Source organism: Haliotis cracherodii, unplaced genomic scaffold, assembly GCF_022045235.1.
Source record: "Haliotis cracherodii isolate W230 unplaced genomic scaffold, xgHalCrac1.p SCAF_15, whole genome shotgun sequence".
Classification (NCBI taxonomy): domain Eukaryota; kingdom Metazoa; phylum Mollusca; class Gastropoda; order Lepetellida; family Haliotidae; genus Haliotis; species Haliotis cracherodii.
In genome coordinates, this window is record NW_027266270.1 from 36,618,462 (window position 1) to 36,635,169 (window position 16,708).

The 16,708-nt window shown below is 43.0% G+C and overlaps 1 protein-coding gene across 1 annotated transcript in view; it reads left to right on the forward strand.

Moving 5' to 3' along the window:
- Window positions 1–2,471: 2,471 nt before the first annotated feature.
- LOC139462113 (cell surface hyaluronidase CEMIP2-like) overlaps window positions 2,472–16,708 on the forward strand; it is a 28,389-nt gene continuing 14,152 nt past the window's right edge. Inside the window, exons 1-19 of the mRNA XM_071243617.1 lie at window positions 2,472–2,639; window positions 3,073–3,277; window positions 3,428–3,594; window positions 4,011–4,155; window positions 4,843–5,019; window positions 6,195–6,431; window positions 7,099–7,203; window positions 7,507–7,700; window positions 8,035–8,107; window positions 8,737–8,855; window positions 9,455–9,627; window positions 11,772–11,841; window positions 12,657–12,818; window positions 13,302–13,450; window positions 13,776–13,847; window positions 14,586–14,774; window positions 15,217–15,439; window positions 15,962–16,177; window positions 16,467–16,557. Coding sequence (XP_071099718.1) covers window positions 2,472–2,639; window positions 3,073–3,277; window positions 3,428–3,594; window positions 4,011–4,155; window positions 4,843–5,019; window positions 6,195–6,431; window positions 7,099–7,203; window positions 7,507–7,700; window positions 8,035–8,107; window positions 8,737–8,855; window positions 9,455–9,627; window positions 11,772–11,841; window positions 12,657–12,818; window positions 13,302–13,450; window positions 13,776–13,847; window positions 14,586–14,774; window positions 15,217–15,439; window positions 15,962–16,177; window positions 16,467–16,557 — 2,935 coding nt within the window. The remainder of the gene's footprint in view (window positions 2,640–3,072; window positions 3,278–3,427; window positions 3,595–4,010; window positions 4,156–4,842; window positions 5,020–6,194; window positions 6,432–7,098; window positions 7,204–7,506; window positions 7,701–8,034; window positions 8,108–8,736; window positions 8,856–9,454; window positions 9,628–11,771; window positions 11,842–12,656; window positions 12,819–13,301; window positions 13,451–13,775; window positions 13,848–14,585; window positions 14,775–15,216; window positions 15,440–15,961; window positions 16,178–16,466; window positions 16,558–16,708) is intronic.

Here is a 16,708-nt window from a genome sequence, read left to right on the forward strand (position 1 = left end):
AAATGATTTCCAACTGTTTCCTAAACTGAAAGAACACCTTCGTGATTAATGCCAAAATGAGATTAATGCCAAAAGATACGTTGACGTAAAAGATAGTTGTGAATGTGGACACACGCACGCACGCACGCACGCACGCACGCACGCGCACACACGCACACGGAGGAGATAAACGGCGAGTGGGAGTTGTTTATCGTACACTGAAACACAGCAGGGGGAATGAACCAAAAGGGGCTTTAATGTACGATAACTACCACGAGTCGTTTATTTCTTAGGATATATTAACATCATGTACAGCCTCGGAAATATCGGACAAGTCCATTTTACAGTTTGGTATATCCCGCATATTCCCACAATCATCTGTGCCTTTTTCTCCTAAAACCGAATGTCATATCTGTCCCAATTTGGGGTAGGATCGTTCGGTCACTGCGTTTTATCTGCGTAGCCCAGCTACATCTATGGGGAACAACTTACTCGATTCTTCCCTCTCAAAAATAACGTCATCCAATATATGACGTCATCAAGTTGCGAGCGCATATTTGAATCTCAAGATATGACGTATTGATAGAACGATGTTTTATATTACACACAAGTGAGTTCTTCGTGTGTTAAATAACACACGATCAACGGCTTGTCAGGTGAAATGAAAACGTATCATAGTAAGAGACAACGCACAACGCAGTATCTGTGACGTCATAATGCGTATGACGTAACAGTTAGCGATAGAGGGAAACGTAGTCAAAGGCCAAAGCCAACATTTCTACGTCACAATGCTTTCGACGCCATAGTTAGTGACAATAGTGGGAGGTGTAAATACATTCATCAGTGCACAAATATACATTGAACTACACAGGGAAGGTTATAAAATAATAATTTTGAATTAAGTTTAGGTTTCAAAATCCTATCCTATTTAGGATGTTTAGAGTTTACGCTTAGATAAGTTTCACTTTTGCTGTAAAATTATAAGATTGACTTTTATAAGACGCCACCATATTTTTGTTCGAGATTTTATAGTTTTTTTTTAAATCAACAATCTGTCCCGAGTGAATGAACTGTGACAACTGACCAATCGTCATTAAGAATAGCTAAAATGTGCATGTGCAAATTTCCTAAATGCTTGTCACAGGTTGTCTAGAAATGGATACTTATTTTGAAATCTATTCTACAAATACTGAAATCTCGTTAATCAACACCTGAGATCCTAAATGGCTGCTTTCCCAGAGAGTTTACCTTACACCTGAATATTCTGAATAGAAGTTATCATAACGTTTAGTTTTCAGAGTATTTCGTAGAATATTTCACAAACAATTTATATTTTAACCAAAAAGAACTTTTTGTGAATATCGCTCCAGAATAATCGAAGCAGTTAGATGATATACGTCGGCTTCATGCATGATAGTAACAGTTATGTCCTTTTATCATAATTGTAAATGAAAATGATCAAATCCATGTGGATGCCACTATCTTATCTCCATCATGAACCTTTCTGCAATAGGCAGATTATGACACAGTCACCTGTGTCATCGACTCTCGCTCGCAGCCATGGTCGCTACTTCGCGGAATCAGTCATATACAAACACCTGCTTGACGAAACATCATGGCGACAGTCCTATGTCTCGCCCTATGTTACACAACACCACAACGTGTCATCATAACTCCAACAATGATACGTCCTCAGATTACGGTTAGCACTCTATGATCATCGTCCTCAACGGCCTTAACGCCATCGGCAACAAACAACAACCGGCGACATCAATAAAACCTAAAACAATTGTCATAATCTAAAGAACACCCATCAATGTGGAAAAGCACAAACTATAATTAAATGGTATTTCATGAGGTTCTATGGATACATAAAATATTTTGTTTCCTTAAATTAGAAATTGCTCCTCCCTGGGTTTTTGCCACAATTGAACTGTAGACTCTCCTTAAAACTCGGGGTGCAAGGTAAGCAGGGGGCCACAGGTAGCCAAGTAGTCTAAGCAATATAGGCCTGACCACGCAATATTGTCATGGATTCGTATCTCATATGTGTCGTCATTCTGCTTATTGGTTTGTCGGTTCCAAACATGATACACGTCTAATTCATGGGTCCGATCGGGCGTTCCTTAAACATTTAGCTGACATGCCGTGATATACCTCTAGATCAAACCAGCGCAAAACTACCCCCTGCTGACACGCTGCGTCTATGTGTACAGAACCAGGGGTGACACAGGTAGACCACACCCTGGGGGTATTATTGCGCTGCCGTGTGGGAGTACTTAAGATGTTTCATGATAAATGGAAGCTGGCACTTGGGTAACCCTTGCTATTACCTGAGGTAATTAGAAAGGGATCCTTGAACTGTGAGATCGCACTGATAAAACATTGATGGCTACAATAAATACAGTCAGATAGTGCCACCTGCGTCACATGAACGCCGGACATACGAGTATATATACAGTGACTGGTCAGTCCCTCACAACATCTTCGTCATGGTGACAACGATGAACGACGTTTGGTCATCTCGGACACTGGCTGCAGTGCTGACCCTGGTTTGTCTGGCGACAGTAGACGCTGGGTGTCCACACACGGACCCCGGTCTGAAGAGATGGAGCGATGCCAGCACGTGGGGAGGGACCAAGCCAGGGGGAGGCCAACAGGTGACTAAAGCCTAAGTATAGCTTTTCATCCCTAAAGATGCTGAAATAAAACAAAATATTGTAACAACTGAAATATCCCAATATTACATGAAAACCAGAAAGATACTATTATATATTAAAAAAACAGTATCCCATTCAGGTATATGTGTTATAATTTGAATTAAAACTTTGACCATATGATACGAAACACCACTTGTGATCCACAACGGATATGTGTTTCCACCGTGCTAATCATCAATCGGCTGGTTCAAACATTCTGCTATATTTAAGACATTAAATGCTGAAGCAAAAGAATCTTCTTCTTTAAAATTATAATTGTTTATTGTTATACAGAATTATCTCTTCCTGTTTGAGTGACAGGGTGTTTAGGCCAAACTCCAAGTTTTGAGCTATGTACGGTAGTTATCTGTCTACACGAAATTAATCCTTACAGGTCACCCTGACATCGGGCATGCAAGTGCTACTGGACGAGTCCACTCCGTCCCTCGGGTCGATCACGGTGGAGTCTGGGGCCACTCTTGTGTGGGACGACAGGGCTGACATCACACTCACCGTCAGCTACGTCCTGGTTAGGGGGGAGTTCCACGTCGGCAGCGACGACTGCAGATTCACCAAGAAAGCCAACATCGTCCTCACAGGTAGAGTATATTAACAAGTAACCTGAAGTAGCAGATTTACTACGAAAGCCAACTTCGTCCCTACAGTAACAGTATATTATCCGAATATGGTTTATTCAGACACACCACTAACGTAACAGATATTTGAATGATAACATCGATCTATTGCAGGCCTCAGCAACTCAACACTGAACGTTCCTGGTTTCGGCCGGAAGTTCATCGGTGTGGCGGCAGGTGGCGTTCTGGAGCTTCACGGCAGAGAGAAGACGTCATGGACGAAGCTGGCGACCTCCATCCCTGCTGCAGATCAGACGTGTGGAGTTGTCTACGATCACAAGGTGAGGTGCAAAGACAGGTGGACAATGTCCCTTTCGCCTCTCCATAAAGGTCTTTGCAGCCAGTGTCATTGAATAAATAAAAGTAATAGATAGAGGACTAGTGACAGAACTTTATCAGACAATACAAATCTGGAGGTGCATGTAACTCGAGCAGCACTATTGTATACATTGTATGGGTTTGGACTACTAAACATTTTCTGGTATATTACAGTACATAGACGTAACCCCAAAGACAACCAAACATCGGACCTGAGGCATGTAGGCTACTTACAATATTGCCCTTGTGTACTAACTTACAGTTGTGAACTCGCACTCTGTAACTCATGTTGTGGCCTGAAGCCATTCTGTTGATTCCAACATGGTACATCCTTATAGTGTTGTCAGCTAGAGTTCTCCATGGTAATGTTCATCTACAGAACACGCCCTATCACGTTGAGAGCGGGATGGGGATTCACGTGGTGGTGTGGAACCTGGACGGGAGTCTGTACGACTTCGGCACCTTCTTCACGGGAGAGACCTGGAACACCGCCGCTGACAGTTTGTTCGTGGAGTTTCTCAGAAGTAAGTGAAATTTGCTTTCATTTATATACATCAGGTTTACATGTGAGCATACATGATCTCAATTTTTAGGAGATAAAAATATTGTTAAATTATACCACAAACACACGTTGCCTGTAAACATACATCTGAAACAGATGAAGGCAAGGGTTTGAATCCCTGTTGAAAGAGCATTTATACTCCTTTGTGGAAGGATGCTTCCTTTTCCCAAGTCAAAGACTACATCGTTAGCATCACGAATAGCAACTAAGATTTTACGTACAGCAAACAACGCTTCATGCATTCACTTAGTGACCAACAGACACTTGCGACTCATACACAAAGTCCAAACTTCATATGTGGGAACAATGTAACCAGTTACCTCGGCTTATGCATAGCTACCCAACCTCACATAGCCTCCGTATGGTCAACACATCACATTGTAATTAGTTATTATTATTATAATGGATATTTTGACTGAGAGTGTTGATAGAAATTTGCTTGTAACTCTTATTTAAAGGCATATTTTTTTGCGATTCCTTAAACAGTGCAAATACCTCCTGAAGACAACAGGGTCTCCGAACCATTAATATATTGTTAGGGTGATAGACTGGGATTCATGTCCTGGCCGTGTTTGAGTAGCATCGTACTTAACCTGCTTCCTCCCCATGTAAACAGGTCAATTCAATACTATGTCAACATTCACTTCAGTTATTCCCATGGATAAAGTTGTGGCTATCGGTGTGATGAGGAAACTGGGTGTTGAAGCAAGACCTGATTGGAACTGGGAGTCTATATATTCTGCTGTTGAGACACTGGGTGGACTGACACAGTCACAGATGAGGGATGTCATGGACACGGAGGCTTATGCCTTTATCACCATGACAGGTATGAGTGAGCCACGCCCCATTGTAACAGAAACCCAACAGTAACTTTATCATAGGTCTTAGCCGAAAGGTTTGCCATCAAATTTAGAGCTGCAGTTATCATTTGGATATATTTGACATGTAACACAGCTCTACTGCTGGAACCAAAATGGCGTTTTAAAGACATGAGTCACACTGCCAGTCTCCCTTTAAGTTTTTTTAGAAACCACTTGTGCTGGGAATCTTGAAAGGACATATCAAACATTCCATGTGTTGAGTGATCACTAGTTCCAAAATTTGCAAGAGAATGATTTCCTTCAAAGACTTTGTATAGATGAGTAAGCATGTCCTGTTCTACTGGCAGCACCCGACACTCAAACAGAACTAGCAGAATAAGGTAGGTGTTTTGTTGCCACGCACCGCACAACACTACTACTGAATGCGAGGACGGCATGCAAATAGAACAGACAATCAAGTGATGGACCACATATCTAATTACACGATAGCGCCTTTTCTGATTTTGATGAAACTCAAAACAATATAATTCTTTTTTAATTACGCCAGCATGGATTCTGCTGCTTATAAGTAAAGAAAAAACGTTTTAAAGAAATATATTAGTTTGCAACACATCTCATTTGTCATTTGTACAGTAGGCTTGTCTAATAGATAATATATAACGTCAATACCAGAGAATAGCCAGTCCCCATCATATGCCGGTTCTGAAACAGTTGCGTGAAAAGGTGACATAGTAGTGTCAATTATATGAATGCATCACTGAAATGTAGAGATAACACCTGGTGTTCGCGTAAAGGGTAAGCATGCCAGGCCCTACCGACAGCACCGTCACTTATACCTTTTGCATTAAACGTATGTGTGTGTTGCCTCGCAGCTGTACTCAAGTGATGAGCCAGAACATTAAGTGACACGATTCACATTTACTGATTTTGCCATGTGTTACATGTCAACCATATCCTGTGTCAAACGTTCTTTTTGTTGTTGTCTCAGCATAACTGATACATGCTACTTAGCCCATGATGAAACTCGCGAACTTCAGTCCAAGTTTAACCATACCGCGTCTGTTTCAAGAATAGGTGCACACATTGTAATGTCTGTATGTGGAAAGTCTGGATGGAGATCATACAACGTTGCATGCACACAAACATAGCAAACTGACCTTACACAACTAAACTGTCTCAGGAAACCCTGACGTCACAATGGAACAGCACATGACCCTACAGGGTAATGCAAAGTACACAATCACTGAAGACGTTCACCTCACGCTCTGGGGAAGCAAACTCAAGTTCTTTGTTGAAAGTGCTGTCAGGATAGAGAACAACTGGAGGCTCCCGCATGACGTCAACTTCCGGGTCTCATCAACTGATATCGCCTACCCAAAGATTGACGTCATCAATGACGTGTCTACATGGCAACCAGGTAAACCCAGTAGGACGTTTTACGTAATATAATATTGTGTCACGTTGAGTCCCTTTGTGTTTCTGACTGCATTGACTTCGTGAATGATATTGCCAACAAATTATTGGCACCAGTGCGTATATTGGCTGTTCCTCCTCATTTGATCGTGTTGTGTTCACTTATGTACATATTGATTGTTCCTCTTCTGGTGATCGTGCTGTGTTCACCTACGTACATACTGACTGTTCCTCTTCAAGTGATCGTGTTGTGTTCACTTATGTACATATTGATTGTTCCTCTTCTGGTGATCGTGTTGTGTTCACTTATGTACATATTGATTGTTCCTCTTCTGGTGATCGTGCTGTGTTCACTTATGTACATATTGATTGTTCCTCTTTTGGTGATCGTGCTGTGTTCACCTATGTTCATACTGACTGTTTATCTTCAAGTGATCGTGTTGTGTTCACTTATGTACATATTGATTGTTCCTCTTCTGGTGATCGTGCTGTGTTCACTTATGTACATATTGATTGTTCCTCTTTTGGTGATCGTGCTGTGTTCACCTATGTTCATACTGACTGTTTATCTTCAAGTGATCGTGTTGTGTTCACTTATGTACATATTGATTGTTCCTCTTCAAGTGATCGTGTTGTGTTCACCTATGTTCATACTGACTGTTTCTCTTCAGGTGATCGTGTTGTGTTCACGTCTACGGACTTTGACTGGAAACAGGCGGAGGAGTTTGAAGTGTTTGCTTGTGACGACTGCGCCAGCAACCAGTTCCGGGTCAAAGGTCGGTTGAGTGTGGACAGTTGGTAAAACTGTATCCGTCAGTCTTTCCACGAGTTGCTCATGTTAATTAAATACTTCTACGAGTTACATACCCAAGAGAAACTATGGAAGAAGTATCAAGGCGGGTAAATTGTTCACTTGTGTTGTATCAATATTGATATTGGAGTTTTGCCTCACATACTGAAGTAATTATCGGTTTACTACATGCTTCAAGCTGTTTTCGTCGTTGTCGCCGATTTCTTTCTGTCCAACTTCCTCAACTTCCTGTTTTTAAAAAATATTGTACCATGTTAATTCTTTGTAGGAGAATTCAAGTTTCCGCACTACGGCAAGGTGTATGACGGAGTGGACATGAGAGGTGAGGTGGCACTGATGTCACGTGACTTCGTCATCGAAGGTGAGATGGAGACCGGATGTTACGTCACAGCAACAAACAGGGAAAAAGAAGAATGGTTGTGCTCTCTCTTTGATTTTGACCACTTCGGTGGACATCTAAAGGTAAGATACGTCATAGCTTGGTTCTGTTCCAATATCAACGACCATATAATTACAGGCACTGTATTGGAATCAATGGCGTGCTGTCAACGTTCCTACAGATTGTTCTCAATGGTTTAACTTCATTGATCTGAACGAGTCAGTAAATACAAAAGTAAACAGGATGTCTCTGACGATTTGTATACAGTTTTGGCGAACCATCCCTGACCTCCCATTACCTTCGGCGGGGCTTCACGGTGCCGTGGTGGCATGGGATCATGTGGACAAGGACTTACGTTTGCGACGGAGCAATTACAGTATCGTCATAAAGTACTAATGAATATGAACATTATTACAGGTGACAAAGGGCTTCAAGTCAGCTCACATCCAAGGCATTGAGTTCTACCACATGGGACAGCAGGAGTTCACAGGTAACATTGGATACAAGTAATAACATGTCACTAGGATCAACATGTCAACATGTTCTCATGAATGTCAAGAACAACTTATGTTCGGATATGGTCATACTATTCTATCGTCTTCAAGAGTGAACTGTAAACGTTTCGATGTCGTCAGATCTTGTTACAAAGACGTTCTCCTCTTTATTTTATTGTTCACATAGTTGCAACAAATATCAGCAACCTATAATAGCAATACAGATGTGTAAGCATTAAACCATTCTGTTAACAACTGTATAGGGGAGGTGGGGTAGCCTAGTGGTTAACGCGTTCTCTCGTTACGCCGGGGACCCGGGTTTGATTCCCCACTTGGGTGCAATGTGTGAAACCCACTTTTTTGGTGTCCAACACCGTGATATTGCTGGAATATTGCTAAAATTAGCATAAAACCATACTCACTCACTCTCTCACAAAACATAATTGTATATTATAGTTTGGTCTGATGATATACATATTTACAACATCTAATATTTTCACCTTTATTCGAAAAGTTACTATCTAAAATCATATTTATTCATTTATTCATTATTGTATCAATATATATTATTACTGTGAATGAATAATGAAAGGTGAAATTGTCAGGAAAATTGCATAAATTGCAGGCTCCTACCCCATACACTTCCACATGTGTGACGACGTCAACGGCACCTGGGTCCGCAGCAACTCCATCCACCACAGCCTGGCCAGATGTGTCACCATCCACGGCACCGACGGACTTGAGGTATCCACTTGCCGCCGCGAAAAGAAAGCTACAGCACTGTAGACCACTCACTCACTTAGTCAAAGAGATAATTACCTATATGTACACTCGTTCGATAAAAGTAGATATTCAATATATACTATTACAACATTGTAGTTATGTATAGTTTGGACGAAAATCTTTCCAGCACCTTGGTTCACTGACTGCAGTCACCCGGTCTTTGTTTAACTGCACACTTTAGGTAATGCTCAAAGTCAGCAATGTATGCCAATGAATTTATGATGTTAGACATTAGCTCCATTGTGAATATTGTCAATAGGACAAATACTGGAGAACGACACACCGAAACAATCGATGTCCTGATGACGGTTTCACATTATATTCCGTCATAGTTCTGTGGTTCAACTCTGTCTGTTGATTTGGTGGTTGCAATATTTGCACGTACTAGTTAACAGAATGCATTACAAGTATGAATCTGAACCTGATAATCCACATATGTGGTTTTGTTTGTAAACATTACGTACATGTTGCTTAGGGATCGGTGATGTAAGTCAGTCCATAGATGTTCACGTCATACACTTGTGTCTTGGCATGTACTTTAATAATCCCTTACTGCACAGGTGAGCGACAACGCCTGTTACGACCATCTTGGCCACGGCTACTTCCTGGAGGACAGTGTGGAGCAATACAATATTCTGGACGGGAATATCGGAATCGGAACGAAACACGGAACACACATAATGACGGACATGAAAAACAACTGGTGCGACAAAACCCTAGCCTGGAGTTGCAAGTACGTCATGTGCTGTAAAGACGAATAAACCACTCATGTATTGAGATGTACCATGGTATATGTACAGGAATATACACGCTATAAGTAATCATATTGATGTGTCCTAGAGCATTCCTGTATCCCCAGGAATAAAGTATTAATGGTGGCTACAAATGAAACAATCAAGAAATTGATATTCGACAAGGTTGTATATTGCAACCTTTATACGACATTACTTGGATGAGTGGATGTTAGTCTACACCCTCTTCTGAGAGTCATCACCTAGTACTAGATATATTTCCCTGTTCGTGTAGTATTACTTGATGTTCGGGTGGCCAAATGGTCTCCGGCGCTACAACTCTTTGTGTAACATTGCTTCCCTTAGTTGCCGGTATCTGTTCCCATTTTTGCACTTTGATCTTTTGTATTCTTGACTCTTCACATGTACATGGCAGTTTGACCAAGTGGCAAGGCTGCAGCCCGAGTCAATTCTGGCATGATCCACGTCAGTAACATCATATGACCAAGTGGCAAGGCTGCAGCCCGAGTCAAATCTGGCCTTGATCCACGTCAGTAACATCATATGACCAAGTGGCAAGGCCTCAGCCAGAGTCAATTCTGGCCTTGATCCACGTCAGTAACATCATATGACCAAGTGGCAAGGCCTCAGCCCGAGTCAATTCTGGCATGATCCACGTCAGTAACATCATATGACCAAGTGGCAAGGCTGCAGCCCGAGTCAATTCTGGCCTTGATCCACGTCAGTAACATCATATGACCAAGTGGCAAGGCCTCAGCCCGAGTCAATTCTGGCCTTGATCCACGTCAGTAACATCATATGACCAAGTGGCAAGGCCTCAGCCAGAGTCAATTCTGGCATGATCCACGTCAGTAACATCATATGACCAAGTGGCAAGGCTGCAGCCCGAGTCAATTCTGGCATGATCCACGTCAGTAACATCATATGACCAAGTGGCAAGGCTGCAGCCCGAGTCAATTCTGGCCTTGATCCACGTCAGTAACATCATATGACCAAGTGGCAAGGCCTCAGCCAGAGTCAATTCTGGCCTTGATCCACGTCAGTAACATCATATGACCAAGTGGCAAGGCCTCAGCCCGAGTCAATTCTGGCCTTGATCCACGTCAGTAACATCATATGACCAAGTGGCAAGGCCTCAGCCAGAGTCAATTCTGGCCTTGATCCACGTCAGTAACATCATATGACCAAGTGGCAAGGCTGCAGCCCGAGTCAATTCTGGCCTTGATCCACGTCAGTAACATCATATGACCAAGTGGCAAGGCCTCAGCCCGAGTCAATTCTGGCCTTGATCCACGTCAGTAACATCATATGACCAAGTGGCAAGGCTGCAGCCCGAGTCAATTCTGGCCTTGATCCACGTCAGTAACATCATATGACCAAGTGGCAAGGCCTCAGCCCGAGTCAATTCTGGCCTTGATCCACGTCAGTAACATCATATGACCAAGTGGCAAGGCCTCAGCCCGAGTCAATTCTGGCCTTGATCCACGTCAGTAACATCATATGACCAAGTGGCAAGGCCTCAGCCAGAGTCAATTCTGGCCTTGATCCACGTCAGTAACATCATATGACCAAGTGGCAAGGCCTCAGCCAGAGTCAATTCTGGCCTTGATCCACGTCAGTAACATCATATGACCAAGTGGCAAGGCTGCAGCCCGAGTCAATTCTGGCATGATCCACGTCAGTAACATCATATGACCAAGTGGCAAGGCTGCAGCCAGAGTCAATTCTGGCATGATCCACGTCAGTAACATCATATGACCAAGTGGCAAGGCTGCAGCCCGAGTCAATTCTGGCCTTGATCCACGTCAGTAACATCATATGACCAAGTGGCAAGGCCTCAGCCCGAGTCAATTCTGGCCTTGATCCACGTCAGTAACATCATATGACCAAGTGGCAAGGCTGCAGCCCGAGTCAATTCTGGCCTTGATCCACGTCAGTAACATCATATGACCAAGTGGCAAGGCTGCAGCCCGAGTCAATTCTGGCCTTGATCCACGTCAATAACATCACATGACATTACTAACGTCAACACCATCTCTCTGGCTCTTGTATTTACTACACCGGGTAAAACGGAAAATACGATTTCTGCTTCTTCATATTACATTGATGAAATCTCTGATTTCAGTTCCCTGGCCACCTTCTGGATCACCCACTACAACAACTACATCAGGAACAACGTGGCCGCCGGCTCGGACGTAAGTAACACGTCATGTCTTCCTCTTGTCTCTGAGGATGGGAGGAAAGCGTAAGGTCATAGAGGATCGTGCTGACGACCAGGTCTGGGATACTGGGAACTTCATATTGTAAGATTACTAACATACGACATACAAGACATACGTTCAAGAGATAAGACCTCAACAGTCAGGTTTGGAGAGATGACACTATTTGACAATTTTGTCTGTGTTGTCTCAAAATAAAGGATGTTTTGTATTGGTTTCATGCGTATAAAGTATATGCGGCTTTTCCATTTGATGGGAGGTGGTCACATGATGGCCAAACTGATGTTCGTAAACGTATGAACGACACATTTTGACGTTCATACGGCTTTCCGGAGACTCTATTATTGAAATGAAGTAAACACTGACGGACTGCTCCCACATTCTTGGCGAATTACCTGGCGTGAATAAATACAGAAGTGTTGTTTCTGATCATTTAGGGCCTTTAATCTCAAACTGAGCATTTAATGGATAAAAGTTTGACTACGTGCCCTTTCCCCAAAATCCTCGCTGCGACCCATCCTGGTGAACAAAACGAAGAAATTCACATCCACACAATCGATTTAATCAGTGTCTAGACTGGCAGTGACAGTCTTCCGCAATTAATGTATCTCTGTATCTATTTGACACATCGTTATTGTAACCTTTCAGTGATCAGACAATTGGTCAATTGTGGCTAACACTAATTTTGTAATCGCATCAGCTTCAGTAACAACTTCGGAAATCTCCCGTGACAAACTCATTTAACAGGAGTAGAAGTACGACGACATCGTTAACGTAAACTTTCCCCCTAGAACGCTGGATTCTGGCTCAACTACGCCGACAGCCCCCTCGGACCATCAGCTGCCCGTCAAGCAGAGAAACTGGCCAACAACCAATCAGCTGTCACAGAGTTCAGTACCCGACACACCCCCATCCTGGAGTTCGACAACAACGTGGCTCACTCCAATCATGAGGTGAGACAGACAAACTCTGTACAGCGTGAGCCGTGGTACAGGCAATTCTAACTTTGCAGTTGATCCGCGAACACTGCATAGCTGTTTAAGCATACACATTTGTAGATATTTAAGTAAAGGACGCTATGTGTAACATGTGACGAATAATTTGCTTTTTGATGTCACAGAAGGGCCATGGGCTTTTTGAAGTCGGCGGATACGTGTCGGGAATGCATAAGTGATGCAGTGTTTATTTGCCTCTTCTCTCAGGAAGAATAATACATTGATATGTTACCGAGCCCAATCGGAACAAAGCATCTCAGCGCTTCGACTGTAAAGCGCCTACATAAAATTGGTGTTCCAATAGCCGTACTGCAACGCTTGCTTTGTGCGAGTGGCCATGGGCTCTTGTTCCAGGATCATAACTGGGCTGTGTAATGATGACCAATATTTCCAATGCCTGCGAACAAGACAAAACGTACTTAATACTGTTGTCATTTCCAGAGAGGTCTGATGTTTGACAACAGAATCTCAAACGGCCAAATGCACCATAGCACGTTCATCCCGGAGAACGCGAGGTTCGGATCCAGCGAATACGACCCCAGAGAACCAAACACCCCAGAGGGAAAACCAGTCACCACCTCCATCAAGAGGTACCAGATATATATCACATTATGACATATATATGTAGGACTTAATTATCTTTTAATTACACGTTCCGCAAGACGCAGTGTTAACCAATACATTGTATGTAAATCAGATCTGTTCAATGAATGGTTTGGCATTTGTTTTTGGAAGTGAATCAAGCAAATAAATACGACCAGGTTTTTGTATATAATGCCACCTGTAAGCCAACTCTTAGTACACGTCACCTTCATATGGCTAGAACTCAAGGCGGCGTTAATCCTCACTCACCAACTTATTTTGGTGCACAAAAAAACTGGCTTGTATTTTACCCTGCTTCCATCTCTCCGACAGACTTACCGTGTTCAAGAACCGCAGGGAGAATATCTGGCTGAAGGCTGCCAACACCATTCTGGTCAACTGCAGGTGAGTCTGGTCAAGGGACATGTCTGTCTTGGACAATACTCTAGTGCAACCTATACTGGTCAAGGGACATGTCTGTCTTGGACAATACTCTAGTGCAACCTATACTGGTCAAGGGACGTGTCTGTCTTGGACAATACTCTACTGCAACCTATACCGGTCAAGGGACATGTCTGTCTTGGACAATACTCTAGTGCAACCTATACTGGTTAAGGGACGTGTCTGTCTTGGACAATACTCTAGTGCAACCTATACTGGTCAAGGGACGTGTCTGTCTTGGACAATACTCTAGTGCAACCTATACTGGTCAAGGGACGTGTCTGTATATTACTGAGAATACTGTCGTGTACCAGAAACCTATCATTGTTGGTACGCATCCCTGATCGACCCGATTATGTTTCTAGGTTTGCTAGCACCATACACATGCTCGTGAGTTTCTCTAAAGTGGTAAAAGTCTGAGACTTGCATTACTTCGGGTTCTCCACCCACATTACGCTGACGCGCCTTAATTTATCTGAAATACTGTTCAAAGCATCGATAAACGCAACTCACTCACCCACTCACTCAAGCGCAACATATACTGGTCATGACCAAGGAGGGGTATATGTTTGGGTGAGCATATACCGCTAAAAGGGCATGTCTTGTAGTAAGGCGTTTCTGCATTGCAGCTAAGACATGTAAAATATGTGTTTGGGGGAGTTTTCGTTTTTGAAGTGTCCTGTATATTGTGTCCTATTCCAGTATTGCTGACTCACAGCGTGGCCTCGTCATGCCGCTGTCGAAGGGTAACCGCTTCAATGAAGTCAGGAATTCGGTGTTTATAGGGATGTCGGACAACATGGGTGTTGGCATGACTTACACCATCGGCGGCTTTACCGGACCAGTGAAACCAATCCACAAGTTCAGTAGATCATTTCCGAGCTCGAGACCGTGAGTGTAGATCCGTTATTCTTACACACAAGCTGTTACACATTGTTCCCTCCATCTCTGGTCAACTCTGGGGGAAAACCATTCAATGCATTCTGAGTGCACAACGACGATGTGGTTATTCGTGTTCTGTGTACGATCTCTCCTTGAGAATGGGTAATATGATAAAGAGGGGCTATTACCTGGGTGACAGAGTCCATAGGCAATCAAATCTGGAAGCCACTGTGAGAAGGAATGTTGTTGAGACCAGACAAAAGGCAACCGTGTCTCTCTGTAGCATACCGCGATCAGTGCGACTGCAGTGTCATGCCTACCCGACCTTTACCTAAAGATGTGACTCATAATCGTACTTACTTTATCACATCCTTTTAAACTTGAACATGGTCTTATGCAGAATATCTAACTTCTTTGAATCGGAAAGGGTGTGATCTTTTACTTACAACAGAACTGATCCTCTGCAAGGCTTCGTCTTTTACAACGGCCCGAGCTACGTCACCGACTGCTACTTCAACGACTTCTACAACTGGCACTGGAACTCCACGTGGGACAGCGTCTTCAACGTCCCTGGGTATCGAACTGGTGGCGCTCTTGGCTTCAGGAGAACCAACATGCCCGTCTTTAATCCGAGAAGCACTGTGTCCGGTCTTAAGTTTGGATTCTGTGACAAGGTAGGTTGGTACTCTCTTGGCACAGATAAAGTACCCCAAGTACCTCAGGTCCTACATTAAACAATCCAGTCCCCAATAGTGGCCCGGTATCATCACAAAGACAGATCGGGTACTATGAAAATGTGGTTATCCATTCTGCAGATGAACACAACACGTTGTTCCAATCATTCAGAACTGAATCAGATCCACTATACACATGAGAATACACTGATGTCTAACACCATCAATACCATTCGACTAGATATATTCATGTGGCCAAGAAGTAAAGTATCATTTGTACTATATTTAACAAACAATCAGTCATATTTGAGAATTTCCTTGGGACACAAAATCGCTAAAACTAAATGAATTGACTTTATTTACAGTTTGGTTTCAAATTTCATATACAAACTAAATCTTGTCTTATAGTTGCCTCTTGTGGTATTTGAATTGAATCCACTAGACGAGGAGAGGTAATCAGCTAGAGGCCTATACAAACTGTCACATTGTCTATTTTCCATGCAAACCTTCTCTTCCCAACAGTCTGAGGGAAACACAGTGTTCGATGGCAACAAGACCACACCAGGATTTGAAGACGACGGCGAGGGGAAACAACAAACATCGTTTCACGACGTTGACGGTAGCATGACGGGCATGATCAACTCGCAGGTCGTCAAGAACAACCCGTTCTTTACCACACCCAAGTGTTCTGTGAGGGACAACTGGGGCATGGCCGTATGTCCTTACAAATACGTGAAGGTGAGCAGTCGCGGTGTTTTAACTGAGGAGAAGAAATTCACAAAGCCATTATCCAGAAAGTTCTGTCAGCACCACACCACTGAAAGTGGTTTCCACGAGCTCGGTAAACGTCTTATACCTGTTCACGTCAGGCGTTCAACCTACATTAGGCTGATGCTCCATAAAACCTTGGTCCAAGCAGCGTTAAGTCTCGATGCGTCTGCTAACTGATACTCGGATCAGATACTAAGTTGTACTTACACCACATGGGATTTGGCTGTGTTATGATTCCTTTCTTCCTTTCTCCAAGATTGACATTATTACCGATGTTTGGGGGCTGAGCGAAGAGCCTGTCACCTTCATTCGAGATGATGCCCACGAACATACATTCGCCATGAAGAGTGAGTTACCTTTCTTTATGTTGTAAGTTGTACATAGCTGTAATGCACATGCACATGAAGAGTGAGTCACCTTTCTTTATGTTGTAAGTTGTACATAGCTGTAATGCACATGAAGAGTGAGTCACCTTTCTTTATGTTGTAAGTTGTACAT